Below are 18,624 nucleotides of genomic sequence, written 5' to 3' on the forward strand. Positions count from 1 at the left end.
GGTCAAAAATTTAAAAACTTTACAAATGAGCCTACATAGAATTTTGGGTGGTGAGACACATAAAAAGTCCTATCAATAAATATAGTATCAAAAGGAGAAAGAGATCTTAGGAGTGGACCAAAAAATCCTCAATTGCTAAATGACAAGTGGAACTTAGAAAAGAGTTAATTCACTTATAGATATAACCCAAACAGCATTAGGTACTTAAGGAATATGGAAACGGAAACACCAGTTTGTGCTACGAATCTTTTAAGCCACTTGAGTAGACACCAAACGTGTGACTGACCTGGTGTCTGGCTTGGAGGTTGCTTGGCTTGGACTTGGTTTCCTGCCGACATTATGCAGTTTAAATGGAAGTATTTGAATCTGGTATGGGTCATGTTTCTCGATGTATTTTTCAACTATTTTCGTCATGTTTCTGCCTAGTTTATTCATCTTTTCTGGAGAAACTGTGTGAGCTGTGATAAAGTTTAAAACTATCTTCATGACCAGGTATTCTGAAGTCTGAAGCCAAGGTGTCTCAACTCAGAGTAGCTCCCCCATAACCTGGTTCACGTGTGACGACTTACCTGGCATTTGGTAGGAATAAGGTGTCTGGCCTGGCTGGGGGGTGGAAAACCCTGGGCTGTAACTGAGGCAGCCACTTTGTAATGGGGACTGAGTTTGGGAAAGTCCACTCTCCGTCTTGATCGCTGGCAACATCACACCCAAATCTGTTTAGGAAATGCATGCACAAACCATTGAATTAGCAAGAGCCTCTTCCTTCTAAGTTGTGACTTACAACTTTATATTAGAATATAAAGCTACCAGCTAGCAGGATTACCTGCTTACAACCAAATAGGGGAGAAGATAGAAGACATGAAATACCGTAAGTGGGCAGGCTGTAGGGTTGTCCTGTCTGTGAGTAGGCTGTGTAGACGGCTGGCTGCTGCATCCCCGAATACTGAGTCTGGCCTGCGTAGGCAGACATTGTTTGAGCTGCTGGTGTAGAAAGAATGTGTGGATAGGGCCTAAATATCAGAAAAATAGCATTACTGTGGCAACAAAGACTGCATATTAATTCAGACAGCCTAGATTCAGTGAAATCCTATAATCTTCAGGAAGTAATCTTCCTCTTTATCTACAGTATAATTTTAACAACATAGGAAAGAACATGAGTCTGAATGTCCAAAGTCCAGCCTCTGCTTAAATCAGTCTGGTGACCTTGGAAAAAAAATGTAAACTACCTAAGTGTACACCTCACTATAAAATGAGAAATTTGGGTTATATATTAATATTGAGTGTCTCTTCCAGGTCTATAATTTTTGTTTACAACTGAAAAAGCACTTTAATCTGTAGATGAGGAAAATGGAGCACAGGCTAGCTAATTAATATACTCATGCATATTTACACACACCGAGTCACCCAATAATATGAAATAATTCTATTTAAAAGTCCTATCAAGAATTCCTTACTAATAATTGAAAATCTGAAAAAAAAAATAAAAAAGACAGGGCGCAGTGGCTCAAGCCTGTAATCCCAGCATTTTGGGAGGCCGAGGTGAGAGGACTGCCTGAGCCCATGGATTCTAGAACAGCCTGGGCAACCTCGCAAGACCTCATCTCTACAACAAATTTAAAAAATTAGCTAGACGTGGTGGTGCATGCCTGTAGTTCCGGCTACTTGGAAAGCTGAGGCAGAAGGATTACCTGAGCCCAGCAGGTTGACGCTGCAATGGCCATGAGTGTACCACTGCACTCCAACTGGGGCAACAGAGTGGGACTCCACTTCCCCACCCCCCAAAAGGTAAGAGGCTTCCTAAAAGAAATGGAATGCCATTTCTTTCATCATGCTACATTTTACATAATGTTCCCCATTGCACAGCCAATCCCCAGCTTATATATACTTAAGAGCAGACATGCCAGATGCTGCAAAAAATAGCATCCTATATTTAAATGTGTATATATTAGGAATTCAAAATCTTGGCACATGTGGCTGATTCCAAACAAACTTAGATATATACTCAATATAGTTAAACTTGAAAAATATCTACCACCATTCTCAAAAAGATGATTAGATTAGTATAAAAACAAAGCATATGCTCCAAAAATATGTTTGTTAGAACTTGAAATCCAATAAAAATATTTCATTGATGGAAAAAAATTATGACATTGATGTTTATATAAATTGTAATCTCTTTAGATATTCTTTCAACTAGTATTTTTTTGTTTTGAATTTTAAAAAAATGAACAGTGCATACTGGTTTGAGCTTGCCGTTTTCCTCAAAGTATATAAATAGCCATAGTCAACAACTATTTATCTATAATACATGAGTATACATAAACGTTTGCAGATTTAAAGTTGTTATATTGTGTGAATACAGATGAATAAAGATAATTCTGGACAATTATTCTAACAAATCAGAAAAAAAATCTACTGACCACTTACTTGGAAGGATACAGCTGTGGAGAATATTGATGTGCCGATCGAGGGCTGTAGCCACTACTTGTTATGACTGTAAGACACAAAACACCAGTGCACAAAAGGTTGTTTCATAAATGAATTTCACTAGAATGTACATAACCAACTTGAAGAAACTGCCATGCTAAATACAGGCTTCTAAAAATTCATTCATTTTCTAAAAGGAAACAGCTGCCTAAACACTTTCTCCTACTTAAATGCTTTGAGTTTTGTTCTAAAAGCATGAAATGAACATTCCTCTTACAAATCATTCCCCTATCACTCTTCCATTTTCACAAATCAGTAGCATGTTCTTATCTATGAAGTTGCTATGAATACATATCTTTGACTATATGGCAATGAATTTTTCATGATATAAAGGTACATTTTAAACATTTGTAAACTTTACATTTTAAATTTCAAATATGATAGTGATATATACTGCTCTTCCTCCATATTTATTCTAATTCAAATGCAATCAAATTAAGAAAAGTCTGACGTTCTAATCTTCACTTTCTAATTGGTATTGCATTCTATTTCCTCTCATTTTACCAACCAGATGAATTGTTACAAATGCAGAGTCACCAATATTCTAGTAATAATTGAAATATACATAGAAAGCATGAGTGAATGCAAAGCTTGTCTTTAAAACACAAAGACAAAATGCAGTAGCAACTATATTTCCAAATATATTGTGAATTATCAGAGACAATACTTTTCTGAGAAGCATTTAAAGGTGAGATTCAGATCCAATTGACAGCTCATCCAAACATGCAGCCCCAAACTGGAATATATCCAAAAATCTGGAAGTTTCTCTTTCCTTTAACCATCTGCCCTGACAAAGATAGATGTATTGCAAATATATGGACTCTAAAGTGTTCAGCCAGTCCCTTCAGAGCCAGTCCATACTGAGCGAGCACACAGAGTGTCTTTATTAGGCCATCTGCTGTTCATTCACTTTTCAAAAAGATTAAAGTAGTACACAATGCAGTGCTGGAATTAGTTTAGTCTAATCAATCATGGTTATACTTCAAAGTACAGTGTCCTTTCTACATTGTTCATAATAATTCTGGAGCTAAACTTTTGGAATTGTAAAAGTGACAAATAGGTTTAAGTTGCTAACTGTTTTATGAAACATGATACATTTCTATATCCAAATGCTATTAAGTGCCCTTGTGATATACTGCCTCAAAAACTTGCAAAATTTAATGTGTTTAAAATGTTATGTTGTCTGTAAGTTCTGAGTATATTTTAGTTTTCATAGCAATATGAAAAGTATATTTTACTTTTCATAGCAAGAGTGCAGTAAGTATATTTTCAAGAATATTATGAATTAATTTTGTAAATCATCAAATGTAACGAAAGGTGTTATGTTCTAAATTCCTCTGCCACCAACATTTAACTGGATTTGCTATATATAGTTGAAAATAAATTGGTTGATAAATTTTAATTTTCTACTTATTTATTAAAAATGTAAAGGATGTTTAAAACTTTCAAATCAACTCGAGAACAGACTGTTTTTACTACATATGACACTAAATGTATATTACATAACAACAGTGCTATTCCACAGGATGTTCATTCTAACTTATTAATTTACAGTAGTGAGTACTCTATTTAGAAGAAATATAGTTGGATTAATTACAGGTTCTTATGTCTCTTTTTTGTGGAACTTCTTTTTGGCACATATAAGACATGGACTATACTGATCAGTTATTCCCAAAATTGTAAAATAGAAGGCTTTTCCAAAGAGACAGTGAATAATGAAAAAGAAACATTCGCTAGAGCAGCTTGGACTAAATAAGACAAATTTTTTTATATTTCATAAATTATATATATTTCAGAAAAATTTTATGTATTTCAGAAAAGAACCATATACATGAATTCAGTTATGAATTAACTGATGCTTCTTTCTGATGATTCTAAGCATCATTAAAATAATGTACGTATAAAATAACAGCATATAAGGGCTCAACTAACATTTAACTTTTAATATTGATGTCTATATGTTCATTTTCTGCATAGACTACACAAACTGTGGCTCAGAAAACCAAGATGTCCATATAAAAAATAAAAATTGGAGAGGTTATGCTTCTTTACTAAAATGTATACATTTTATCCTAACTCATAAATTTTGCAGATAACTGAAAATAGCCCCAAAAGTGGATTAAAGTGAATTGTAATGATGCTGATTGAAGCAAAGATTATTCCTACAAAGGGCAGCCTGACCTCCAGAATGATTTCATGTATGAATATCGTGTATGAACTTGGAAGACCTTTGTTTTATTCCCCAATGTCATTTAACTAGTCATAAACATTGCTCAAAACACTCAGTTCATTATATTCCATCATTTCTATATACAAAAGTAAGGAATTTTCAGGACTTGTCTTTTAAATGCCCTGAAAATTAATTAAAACAAACTATTTAATACCTGTTGTCCTTTTCTCAGATGGTGTCAAAGTAATTTTAAGGTTTTATTCTTTTTTGTTGTTGTTGTTGTTTTGTTTTTTGGGTTTTTTTTTGAGTTGGAGTCTCACTGTGTCGCCCAGACTGGAGTGCAGTGGCCGCTCCCGGCCACCGCAGCCTCGACCTGCTGGGCTCCGGCGATCCTTCCGCCTCAGCCTTCCGAGTAGCCGGAATTACAGGCGCGTGCTACCACGCCCAGCTAATTTTTTGATTTATTGTAGAGATGAGGTCTTGCCTGCCCAGGCAGGTCTCGAACCCGCGGGCTCGGGCAATCCACTCACCTCAGCCTCCCAAGGCACGGGATTACAGGCTGAGCCACCGAGCCCGGCTTAGTTTTATTCTTATTATCATGACTTCTTCGATCAGTGACTCTCGGTGGAATGAGAAATGGGAGGTGGTGAGAATTTTACCTGCCAGGGGATGCTTAAAACATCTGGAGACACTGCTGGTTGTCACAACTAGAGGGAGCTCCTGGCATTTTAGGACAGATGCAAGGATGCGGCCCAATTTCTTAGGATGCAGAGGACAGCTCCTCACAATAAAGAATTCGTCCAAATCTTCAACAGTGTTGCTGTTGAGTGTCCCTGCCCTAATCACTGCTGCCAAGTAGAACTTTCCCTGGTGTTGGAAATGTTCTACATCTGAGTTGTCCAACATGGTAGCCACGGGCCACATGCAGATTTTAAACACTTGAAATGTGGCAGATGTGACTATAAACAAATTTTTTTTTTTTTTTTTTTGAGTTGGCGTCTCACTCTGTCGCCCAGACCGGAGTGTAGTGGCCGCTCCCGGCCACCGCAGCCCTGACCTGCTGGACTCTGGCAATCCTTCCGCCTCAGCCTTCCAAGTAGCTGGAACTACGGGGGTGCGCTACCACGCCTGGCTGATTTTTGATTTATTGTAGAGATGAGGTCTCGCCAAGTTGCCCAGGCGGGTCTCAAACCCACGGGCTCAGGCAATCCACTCACCTCAGCCTCCCAAAGCGCGGGATTACAGGCTGAGCCACCGAGCCCGGCTATAAACAAAATATTTAATCAAATTTTAACTTAAATTTAAATGGCCACATAAAGTTAGTGGCTACTTTATTAACCAGAACAGCCTTTGATAATTCTTCAAAGAAAACTGGGGAAATATCTATAAAGATGGCATGAGTGAATTTCAGACAGGATGATTATTCACACCTATTTCTTTTTCCATCTTTCTATTTTCTTTTCTTTTCTTTCTTTTTTCTTTCTTTCTTTCTTTCTTTCTTTTTTTTTTTTGAGTTGGAGTCTCACTCTGTCACCCAGGCTAGAGGGCTTTGGCACGCTCACAGCCACCACAGTCTCGACCAGCTGGGCTCAGGCGATCCTTCCACCTCAGCCTTCCAAGTAGCCAAAACCACAGGCACCATCATGCTCAGCTAACTTTTCTTGATTTATTGTAGAGAAGAGGCCTCGCCAAATTGCTCAGAATGCTCAGACCCATGGGCTCAGGCAATCCTCTCATCTCAGCCTCCCAAAGTGCTGGGATTACAGGCGTGAGTCACTGCGCCCGGTTTGTCTTTCTATTTTCTGGTGAAATATTAAGGAAAGGACTTAGGGAATGATAAAGAGGCTCTGGTTTTAGACTCATTTATACCACTAACCAGTTGTGAGACCTTGCCTGTGTGGCCTTAACCACCTTTAACTTCTCTGTGTCCCTTGGTAATCTTGTCTATAAAATGGATTGGAGAGCTTTGAAGTTCCTTCTAGAGCTAACCTTCTATAGTTTTGTCATTCAGCTTTTAATTAACTTGCAGTATACTACTGAAGTATGTCAGCAATTATTTAATAATCCCATTCTTTTTCTTAAAACATGTTCACAGACATTTACTTTGCATAAAGTTTGCAATGGCTATAGTAAGTGAGCAATGCAGAATGCTAGAGGAAGCTGGTACCTGTTTAACTCCTGGGAAACATGAATTGCTAGAAAACATGTCGATTAGCACATATGAGTCTCTGTGCAAAGTTTACGCACTATTATTTATTTCTGTTTGGAGGACAAATGTTTATGCAAATACATGGTAAATGCTTCCAATCGGTGTGAACTAATAAAATCGGATCCTCTTTAAAATAAAATATACGCTACAATGACATTATACTCAAGGACATACCTCAACTATTTTTACATAAAGCATACCCGCATAAAATCCCTGTAACACGAGAACATGGATAACTGTAAAATATATTAAAGTAGAATAACAGAACCAATACTTAATTACCATAAATTCTTTCCTAGGTTTAATGTTCATCTCTCTAATATACACATTCCTCTTCAGGTTAAAAAAAGAATCTTTTCACCAGATAAAAGCCAAAGAAAATACTGTAACTTAAAAAAAAAATCTTTAACTAAGTCAACATAATTCGTGCCCTTTGTGCCCAGCTGGGAGTTATCAGGAATTTATATTTAAAAAGAATTGATGTTTAAAGACGTGCTATTGTTCTCTTTGAAGCATACCAGTGTTCTCAGAGACTGAGTCTAATGCAACCAGCATGTGTTCTCCTGCAGCTCATTAACCTTTGAGACTTGTCACTCAGCTGCTCACACAGGAGGAGTTTTTTTAAAGCCAGGGAGGAAACAAGGTTATTTAGAAGAAATCAGATGAATAGTTTTACATTTTGAATGTTGGACAGAAGGTAGTTTTTATGTAATCTAAATGGGAAAGTTGAAGGTACAAGGTGGGCTACTATAACCTAATTATTAAATCAACTAAACACCGTATAAAGTAATTTCAAAGGAAGCCAGTTCTAGCTCTAGAAGGAAAGTCATGGGACGTTTGCTGTCAACTGAAAATCTAACAAAGTGATTCTAAATATTATTTCTGAAAATACACAGTTTTATGACAATTCATTCTCAAAAAAAGGAAATTTGTCGCTAACTTTAGAAAGATATAAGTTCCAAGAGCTTTGATGTTTATGCTGCTTATTCACAGGGAGGAAGATGCATAGGAACACCCATGTGTATGTAAGGACACAGCTAAAGGCTTTACCTGACCCAGTAAAAGTGTCAAGCGCTCCATCTCCAGTCGTGGTTGTGGTTTCACTGCTGTTCAAGGGCTCTGTTTTGACTGCAAGAAGAGACACTACGTAGAAGAATAAGTACAGGTGAGTTTTACTGCTAAATTTATATTAAAGACCCTGATGGTTCCACTAGTGATTTTTCTAGCTACCATGGGCATGCAAGAGAAAACCTGAGAAGCTGACGAGGAGAGTTGTGTTAATTGAGCTTCTAAATGGGCATGCATTTATAAAGGATCTAATCTTAAATCTTCAGGATAAGCTGGTTCTCTGGAATCTGGCTTTTAAAGGGAGTTAACCTTAAAGAGTAAAACAGTAGTACACATATTTGCATTTTAACTCACCTAAGCACGCTCTAACATAGTCAACAGACAGAAAAAATGAGTCATCATCATCAGTCTTCAGCACATTTAATCCAAATCATAATGAGATTTACTAGCTTATACTTTATTCTTCCCAGGAAGATATTTTTAAGCAACGATTGCATAAGAGTACAACGGAGGCATATGTAAATACAGAAACCATGGCCCTATTTACATAAGGGGTGAAAAATGAGGCACTCAATAAAAGTTCTGCTCTAAAAAAGACTATAGAGCCTTAATGTGTTGGACTTTTTATTTTGACATTTCACTGGGTTATGGAGATAAGCATAGAATAAGAGATGACTTCAGCAACAAATACATTTTTTGAAAACTCTTCTAATATGTTATTTCTACTTTGAAGTAGTGTATTTTGACAAATCCTTACTTGGCAATGAAGTAGCCTGGCATACATTATTATCATTATTAGATGCAATGTGGAGTAGGGGGCAGTGACAAAGCTTCTACTCATTTGGACACACCATATTTTCCCCTTATTGGTAATGCTTTGCTACATATATCACAGCAGCAAGGAAATTAAATTATTTTCTACTTAATACCTCTTGTGTCTCCTGGTCATAAAAGACATGAAATAATACAGTTAAATAACTTAGAAGCAAGCAGAAAACTATAAAGAAGAAAGCTGAAGACTAGCCAAATGGCAAAATAGTGGAATCATAGGTACCTACCTACCAACCAAGCATGTCAGTAATGTTACTGCTGTTAGAAAAATGATTAATTGATGGAAAAGCATGCCACAATTAACCAAACCCTTCAGTAATCTCTGGGTTAATTGAGTATCCATGATTAAATAATGACATGATGATTTGCTAGAAGATTCAGAGGAGAAATGTAATAGTTGGGAAGAGGAAGAAAAATTTATTAGATTACTTATCCTAGCAAAAAGGAAACTTAAAGCTGCCAGTCCCTCAAAAGCAACAATACTCTGAGGAGTAATTTCTAATTTTTTGTGTAATTGATTACTGTGTAAATTACTTTTCTGCAGTAATTTGCACAGTAGTATTTATTATGGTTATATCTGATCTATGACTAAACTTATCTACAAAATTTTTGCCTACTTTTGTATTTACTGCTACTAAATTATTAACTATTTATTGAGAGCTTACTATGTGCTAGAAGATGTACCTTTAGCTCATCCTTGAAACAACCCTGATAGACATAAATCGCTATATCCATTTTATACACAAGAAAACTGAAGTTCAGGTGGGCAGAGAAACTTGTATAAGTTACAGTGCAGGAGCTGAGAGAACTAACATTTGAATTTAGGTTTTTAAGCTCTAACATGTGACCTTCAACCATTAACAGGTTGCCTTCAGGTATAACAATGGCTTGGGTTCATGACAGTGACGTCACAACGGCTCAGAGAACGATAAGATAACCTTATAGAATAAGAATAATTAGACATACTTTAATAAAACAAAAGACTGCAAAATATGGGACTGGACTTCATACACCATTTCTTCCTCATGGCATATTTTCAAAGAGAACAAGAAGTAGCAAGTTTGAACGCAAATAACAATAACTGCACACACTTAAAAGGTCCTTCATATATTCTAGGCACTGTTCCTGTGCTTTACAGGTATTAACCCATTTACTTCTCACAACCATCAGTAGATGGTATTACCATCTTCTTCTTCAAATGAGGAATCTGAGGTGCAAAAAAGGTAATATAACTTGGTCATAGTCACAGAGCTAGCAAGAGCCAGAATTTGAGATCAGGTAATGCGTGCTCAGAAGCCAGACTCCAAACCATACTACCCTTCAGGCAACACTAATTTATCAAGAATTCCTTCCACTTGTACAAAAATAATCCAGAGGATAATCTAGATGGGTATAGAGGTTGTTCTCTGTCATGCAATACCCACATTTGACTTCTGACATTTATGACAAAAAGGCATAGTCAAAAACCTTCAGAAAAAACTAAAACAAGGGATAGCTTCTTAGCACTCCTAACTTCTAATTGTGGCTAACTTCTTATTTAAACATCGATGTCTACAAACAATATTTTAAAAATAGATTTACTATAGTAATAGTAATAGGTATATTTCACTTGTGAATGGGTGCTGTGCCTAACAAAACTGGTCTAGAAGCTAGACAAGAAGATGAGTATTAGGGGGTTTTTTGTGTTTTTTTGAGTTGGAGTCTCACTCGGTCGCCCAGACTGGAGTGCAGTGGCCGCTCCCGGCACCGCAGCCTCGCCTGCTGGGCTCCAGTGATCCTTCCGCCTCAGCCTTCCAAGTAGCTGGAATTACAGGCATGCGCTACCACGCCCAGTTGATATATTTTTTTTATTTATTGTAGAGATGAGATCTCGCTGCCCAGGCGGGTCTCGAACCTGCGGGCTCAGGCAATCCACTCACCTCAGCCTCCCAAAGGCGCAGGATTACAGGCTGAGCCACCGAGCCCGGCTGAGTATTGGTTTTTATTCAATGTTCCTGTACTTGAATGTTTCAGGGAGTCAAAAGAAGAAAGAGGAGGGAGATAGTTTTTTGTTTTCATTAATCATATGGGAAATATCTCTCATTAAAAACTTTAGAGGTCTGTCTTTAGACAAGGGCAAAGAAGTTTCATTTTGCTGAGAAAAGGTACCCCAAGAAAGTATAGGGAGAGGAGTAAAAAGCAAGATGTGTTCAGTGTACTAAAATGCGTGGGTATTAAAGTAGTACTTCAACAAAATGGATGCTAATGGGAAAATGGTGCATGTGAATATAAAATTGCTTTTCATATGAAGGTAAGGGCAGAACAAAAGAGAAGATGGGAAATAAATCAGAAAAGAAAATGAGTAGCATTAGGTAATAATAAATAATTTGATATTTTCAACGATAGCTTAAATAGAGAAGTAAAATGGACACTCCTTATGTTATTAGTTGATTAATTAAAAATATGTTAGAATACAAAAAAGTATCATCTTGATATTCATATAATGAGTAACTAGTAAAAAATTAAACATTATATAATGATTATAGATAAGGTTGGAGAATGGAAGTTATTGCAATAGAAGCTCCAAATATATTTGAAATGTATACTTTTTCTTTTACCTAGTTTTTTTCCCATGCTTTATATTAGATATTCTATATACTTTTCTTGTGGCAGGAAACTTATTTTATGTTAACAATTGCAAAGATATTCCTTAACAAGGCAAATCTAGTCTTACTATTTTTTAAACTTATGAAATCCTCACTGATATGTTCAACTGTATTTTTAGACTATATTTTGTTTTTCTTAAATTAACATAAAGTTTAAGCAGGGTTTTTTTTTTTTTTTACTTATCTTCAGGACAATGCCCCAAATAATTGTACACTATAAAATAGAAGCAAGATCCTTCTATAGATGAAAGCACCATATTTCTCAACAAAATTCAAACTTATACATTAAATGTTTTTATTTCAAAAGCTACAGTAATATTTTAGTGTTCTGGGTTGAAGAGTTTTGTGGGTTTATTATTCAATACACTCAAAATCAATGAGTCAGTCAGTTCATTATCCTAAAAGTGAAATAAAATAACTTTATATAGCACTTTGTACAGAACCATTATGTCAAAAATTACTTATATAACTCTGGTCCTCCTCCCCATTAGTCATCTGCAATTAGGATTTTTAAAAATACAGTCAAATAGTCAAAATAAACAGATTAGATTAGATTAGAAAGATAGATTGATGATAGGCATACACGATTGGATTTTGCATTGTAGCCTGAAAAATTGCTCTATATGGACTAAATCAAGGCACATGTGATTTTCAGGTGTTGGTTATGGCTACTAAATCATTGATTTCCTCTCTTTACGTCCAAACCTTCAGGCTACTCCCACACAGGTATTCTCAAAGCAAGTTTTATCTTGTTCCCTTAAATTGTCTTTAGAATTTAAATGTAACATTAATGTATATTGCTTATTTTTGGAGAAGTCTATTATCATAACTCAAATTTCGTATTCACTTGTTTCCATATCAGGCTTAATCCTCAGAAATCTGTGTTTAAATTGGTGTCTGTTTAAAAGACTACATATATGTGATTCCACGTACACTTCTTTCTGAACCAGAAAATCACACAGAAAGGCACTGACAGCTTGGCTTCTACAAAGAATTTCAGGAAGAGTTAGATCAGGAAAGTTACAATGATAACACTGCAGGGAAGCAGTTAAGTATTGCTTACTGGTTTTAATAATTGGAACAGTCTATGATTTATACTTGTCTAAATCAACAGATTCCCTAAAAAACCCACGTATCTTTCATTCTTAACAACCCATAAAGTATTTAATTCTGTAAAATAATTTGATAAAGCAATTTATGACTTTTATTCTAAAAAATAAAATCTACAAAAAGCCACAGCAGTGAATGGCTCTACTGCACAACTACATAACATTCAGAAACAAATTTATTATCATCCAATCATCTATATATTAAAAATTCAGTCAGATTATTTCTTATAATATACAGATTTCAAGTGTAGAAAACACAATCAAATTGACAGAATGTCTGATTTTTGTTCCCCCAAATCTTTTCTTTTTCTTTTTTTTTTTTTTGAGTTGGAATCTCACTCTGTCACCCAGACTGGAGTGCATGGCCGCTCCCGGTCACCGCAGCCTCGACCTGCTGGGCTCCGGCGATCCTTCAGCCTCAGCCTTCCGAGTAGCCGGAATTACAGGCATGCGCTACCACGCCCGGCTGATGTTTTGATTTATTGTAGAGATGAGGTCTCGCCTGCCCAGGCGGGTCTCGAACCCGCGGGCTCAGGCAGTCCACTCACCTCAGCCTCCCAAAGGCGTGGGATGACAGGCTGAGCCACCGAGTCTGGCTCCAAACCTTTTCTTTGAAGTCATTTATTAGTCTCCATGTAGAAGCAAATGTTCCCTCCCTCCATGGTGCGTCAGCCTTGAACACGTTATGACGTTCATTATTTTCAGTCTGTTTCTTTGCTAGACTTTTGGCCCCTGGATGGCCAGTAATCTTTAGATTACTGAGTTCTCATTTCCTAGCACAGAACCTGGCATGTAATAGGAACTTAATATATTTTAAATGAACGAGGAAAATGAAAGTTCACTCTTGTAGACCCCGCCTTTAGTCCTCCCAAAAGATCTAGGTATTTTCGCATGCATACAAAGTGTAGTTGATCATGAATCCTGACACCATGAAGCAAACTAGAATCTGGAATGACCTATATCTGGAAGTAAGTTTTCATATGACTGGCATGCATTCTTATATGTGCAACATACTTTATGTATATGCATATATAAATCTACATAAGAGGTTGTGCTATGTCTGATCCATGGCCTATTTTTATATGGTCCATGAGCTAAGAATGGTATTTACCTTTTAAAATGGCTGAAAATTATCAAAAGAATAATATCTTGTGACATAAAATTTTTAGTGAAATTCACATTTCAGTGTTCATGAATCAAGTTTATTTACACACAGTCACGGTCATTTGCTTAGGTATTGTCTACAGCTTCTCTTGTGCAACTGCAGAGCTGAATAATTACAACAGAGATCATAACGGCCCACAAAGCCTGACTTCTGATTTATTAGCCGAGGTGAGGTATGATTGCTTTTTTCTATTTTCACATTTTACATTTTATCAATTTTACAAGAGCTTAAAGTTTGAAAGGAAAACCTAGGTTCCGATATAGATCCACATATGTAGTTATATAATCAGAGCTAAGGTGATTAAACACTTTAAATTACTTTAAAGAATAATGCAACACACTTAAACAGCATCAACACAGTATGATAAAATCTTAAGGTGATGCTATCACTTTATATTATAAAAACCATATAATTAAATTATCTTTGTGAACATCTCAAGTTGCTGGAAAGATCTTGAAAAGTCATTAAACTAGTGCTTAGCTTTTGCATTGAGTTTTATTGTAATAATTTTACAAAGTGATCCAAGTCTAACAATAAACCCAGAATTAAAAATAAAACAGTTTATTTTTAATAGGAGAGATTATACAACGAATGCTTAGTTTATGTCATAAATACCTAGCATACAAATGTCATTAAAGTTCACTAAAAAATTCATATAATGTCACCAGAACTATACTCTTAATAATCAAAGTATACCTAACATTTTGTTACTAAAAGTTTGCCTTCGTAACTACAGTATAAACATTTCTAAATGGAAAATAATTTGCTATCTGACAGAATACTGGAGAGTCTTTTAGCACAATGCATGTTTTCATTTTCCTTAAAAAGTTGTTGCCTAACTGTTATTGAACTATGAATTAAAGGAAGTATATACTGATATTTTTTGTTAAGCAATTTATATGAATGATCTAATTTAAGACAAAGCCTTGCCAGAGATGTGTTTTTACCCTCCTTTTTATAGAAAGGAACTGAAGCTCAGAGGGGTTAAGTAAGTTGTTCAAGGTGACACAGTGAGTAGTGCTAAGATCCAAATCTGAAGGCTGAGGCGGAAGGATCACCTGAGCCCAGCAGGTCGAGCCAATTCAAAAAAAAAGAAAAAAAGAAAGATCCAGATCCATAGCATACCTGACAACACAAGTCCTTGTTTTTCCCACATGGCCACATGAGTCCTAACACTAACATTAAGAATCAGGAAAGTTGGATGCTTAACACTTGGATGTAAATAACTAAAGATTCATTGCATGTATTCACAATTACAGCGTTGCCTGTGTGAAGCCCTCCTTGAGAACCAACAACCAGTGACCTAAGAATTTTTAAAACATATTAAATGTTTTTAAAAAATTATCAGAATTAGAATGTTTTATGACATGTGAATATTATACACAATTTAAAATTGAAGGTCCGTAAATGAAGTTTTATTGGAACGTAGTCACGTTCATTCATTTACATGTTGTCTATGGCTGCTTTTGCACTATGAGGAGAACAGAGCAGCTGAAGGAGAGACTTATGGCCTTACAAAGCCAAGCATACTTACTATCTGACCCTTCACAGAAAATGACGCCACCTTAGAATGAGGAGCAACTAAATTCTGGCAACAAGTTTTTAAGTATGAAATGTATATTTTTGGGTAACCCCTTTGGGTCCCCTCCCACTGTGGGAGCTCTTCTGTCCTCTCAATAAATCCTGCTTTCTCAAAAAAAGAAAAAAAATGTTTATTTTACGTATAAAATTGAAAAAATTAAAACTATAAAACTAAAATTAAAACTATAAAAATGTAAATCATTAGCATCATAAGTGTTCTTTATTCACTGGTCATATATCCTAATTTAATCTGAGATAGTGCAGTCCACCCTAACTGTACCTGTTCTAACTGCTTGCTTGTAATACACATTTGATAGTCATGAGTTTTCCTTTTTAATTTTAAAATTGGATGGTTCCACAGTAGTGTGATGGTGGTGTTTTAATTTTGACATCATATTAGCATTTGACTTTGGATAAAGTATATGTTATGTGTGTTTATGAATATAGTTAATATCTACAGTTTAAGACATTTGAAGAGACTTAATTTTAAATGCATAGCTTTCATCACTGATAACTTTTAAGGTGATGGGATATTAACTATTAATGTTATTTTAGATACTTTGTAATATTTATCAGTGTCTGTAAAATAGCAAATATCTTTTCACCATATTAAGAATTTAAATTATAAGAGCTATGGATCATGAAGGTGATTAAGTTTGTATGTTTCCCCACTCTGTTTCAATTGTTTTGTTTGACATGAAAGTGTTGGGCTGAATTAATCATGTAATGAACAGATAAGTAGTTAGAAAACCAATACATGCACCATCTGTGCAAAACTATGAAGAACCTCAGAGAAGAACATTACTGATCAAAGGAATCTAAGATGAGAGTTCCAGTCGATAAGCAAACAATAACCAACTGTTATCAATAAACAATTAAAAGGCATGTTCATTTCTCCTTCTTCTATGTATCTACTGAACACAGAAAAGGGGTGCAAACATAGATACAGCAACAGACAGCAAACCAGAGGGGCAAATCCACACATCCAAACACATGCAGTGTACCATAAGCTCTCATACTTGTTGCAGAAGAGGGGGTGTTGCAACTCAGCAACCAGTCTGCTGTGTTTAAAACAGTCATGTTGTCCCCTGAGAACAGGAACGGTATAAAAGTTCATTGTCTGAATGCCAGCTGAGTGGATATGAATAATCTTCCATGCTTGCACTGGTTTCTGACCTTTTAGCCAAAATTATAACTGCACTGTACAACTTCTACACTTTAGTTTATCAAGTCTGTTTTAGTTCAGTCAAATATATGCACATGATGAGTGGTTGAGTTTTTAATCTTATGGTTTGTAACTAATTTCAGGTTTAAATGTAAATGTTCTTAATCTAGTAGTCACCCTTAAATATTCCTATACATTTGCAGTCCCATAATTAATTATTATAGATGCATGTTTAGAGACAAATAAACATCATAAACAAGGAAGATGTTAATTTACAAAGGAGTTGGTATGAAAACATTATTAAATACAGATAAGTTGCAATGCACACAACTTTACAAAGGAAATTTTAGATTGTATAGTTATTCTAAAGTAAATGGGAAGAGGTGTATTAATTTCATAGGTATTTATTTAAAATTTTAAAGAAAATATGATGTGGCAAATGCTGACATCTGGTAATATAAATAGTTTATAAATTAAAACAAATTTCATATAATTTTTAATTTGTTGACTAAACTAGATCTATAAAATTTCAAAATAATTGTAATAATTTAAAATGCAGCTAATCTATTATATACATGTGCCTTTCTATACATATATTCTGATATAAAAATTGGGTCATATTTTCTGATAGATTGAATGTATTTTATAAAACCCATAAGGTAGAATTTTAAATAACAGTTATTACTGTTGCCAGATGCGGTGGCATAATTATTGGCTAAATGAGTGAGAAATCATCTGGAAAAATGCAATTCCCTTTAAAATAAATGTTAGGTATTACTCTCTTTGAAAAGAAAATGCAGCAGATATGGATAATTTGATTTCCAAAACCACTATTAAGAAAAGACATTTTTAAGCTTTTTTTTTTTTAACAATTCAAAATAAAACCAAAAAGTGGTGGGGCTATATATAAATGTATATATTTATATTCACATAAATTTTTGATAATGTCAGGATGTAACACTTTTGTTCTCAAAATCTAAATGTTTTAGAGTATTTTTAAGAGTAAATACAAAAGTGAAACCTTGCTAAAGCCCCTCGAATGTTGCTCAGGGCTACCTCTTCCCTCTGAATGTTTCTAGCTACAGAGGAGAGCAACATTAAGAAAATCAACAGAGCAAGAAATAACATATTAACTACATATTCCTTGGATATAATGCCGACAACATTATTGGTAATAAGATTTTTCTTTAGTAGCAGATCCCTAACATCTAAAATTAAAGCAAACATTGACATGTAACTCTGGGTATCTTTGGGGTGGTATACTTACCTCCTGTCCCATTTGTAGTGACTGATGTGCTGGTGAGATTAGATTTATCCAGTTTGGAGTTACCAGGAGTATCACTACCTCCAACAAGAGTGTGAGGACTTGCTAGGTCCTGCATTTCCATAGACCTATTGGAGAAAGAAGCGGCAAAGCAGAAGTTGAAATTTCAGAAATTATTTTTAACTAGACTACACAAATTATTCTATTGAGCACAAGTATGATCTTACAAGAATCCAAACCAGTAGCTATTTTTAGTTTTAACCAGGTGAACATGACAGTCCATTAAAATAAAACAAATAAATAAGAAAAGCTTCCACAGTAAGTTAGTTCTCATAATGTTTGTTACTTTTAAGCCTACAACTATATAATAATGTAAGGAAAAAAAGCAGATGCTGTCATCTTTGCAGTTGAAGCTGATATGAACAGCCGCCCTCCTGAACTGGTCGCTTCTGCTATAAACACCAGAAATGCTGAAAGCATTTAATTTCCCAAATTTGACATTCCCTGCCACTGATGAGGCCAAAATCAGTAACCAGAAATAAAATCTGAACTCAAAACCAGAGCATAAGCTTCTAGCTGAACCTGTTGTCCCAGGGAGGCTGAAAAATGAGCCCCAGGCCTGAGAGCTGGGGTTGTAACACTTGTAATATCCATTCAGGAATAGAAGACTTTGACTTCAGTTTGTTCCAGGGACTATGCTAGAATTGAGTCCCAAAATAAAAGTGGGATTTTTGAAAGGCTGATCCACTTTTGAAAAGGAAATTAGAAGAAACAGTCACGCAGTGGTCCAAAGAAGCCACACCTACTTAAATGAAAGAAATGAAACATATATCATAAAGTTGAAAGAATTTATCATCAACAACTTGAACTACAAAAATACTGAAGGAAGACCTTCAGCTGAAAGAAAGGATACCAGATGAAAACTCAGAC

At 35.4% G+C, this 18,624-nt stretch overlaps 1 protein-coding gene across 6 annotated transcripts in view; it reads right to left on the bottom strand.

Annotated features, from left to right (window-relative positions):
• The window catches only part of EYA4 (EYA transcriptional coactivator and phosphatase 4), a 73,916-nt gene extending 56,098 nt beyond the window's left edge, over positions 1-17,818 (bottom strand). For 3 of the 6 annotated variants that reach the window (XM_008053523.2, XM_021710181.1, XM_008053522.2), the window contains exons 1-6: positions 17,698-17,818; positions 16,285-16,353; positions 7,917-8,009; positions 2,428-2,494; positions 868-1,010; positions 570-713 (exon numbers count right to left, since the gene is read on the bottom strand). In XM_008053523.2, the coding sequence (XP_008051714.1) occupies positions 570-713; positions 868-1,010; positions 2,428-2,494; positions 7,917-8,009; positions 16,285-16,353; positions 17,698-17,818 (637 nt within the window). The remainder of the gene's footprint in view (positions 1-569; positions 714-867; positions 1,011-2,427; positions 2,495-7,916; positions 8,010-16,284; positions 16,354-17,697) is intronic. The other 3 variants (XM_008053524.2, XM_021710182.1, XM_008053525.2) reach the window with 2 other exon arrangements.
• Positions 17,819-18,624: the final 806 nt, after the last annotated feature.

Source organism: Carlito syrichta, unplaced genomic scaffold (genome assembly GCF_000164805.1).
Source record: "Carlito syrichta isolate Samal-C Ts95f unplaced genomic scaffold, Tarsius_syrichta-2.0.1 Scaffold288233, whole genome shotgun sequence".
Taxonomy (NCBI): Eukaryota; Metazoa; Chordata; class Mammalia; order Primates; family Tarsiidae; genus Carlito; species Carlito syrichta.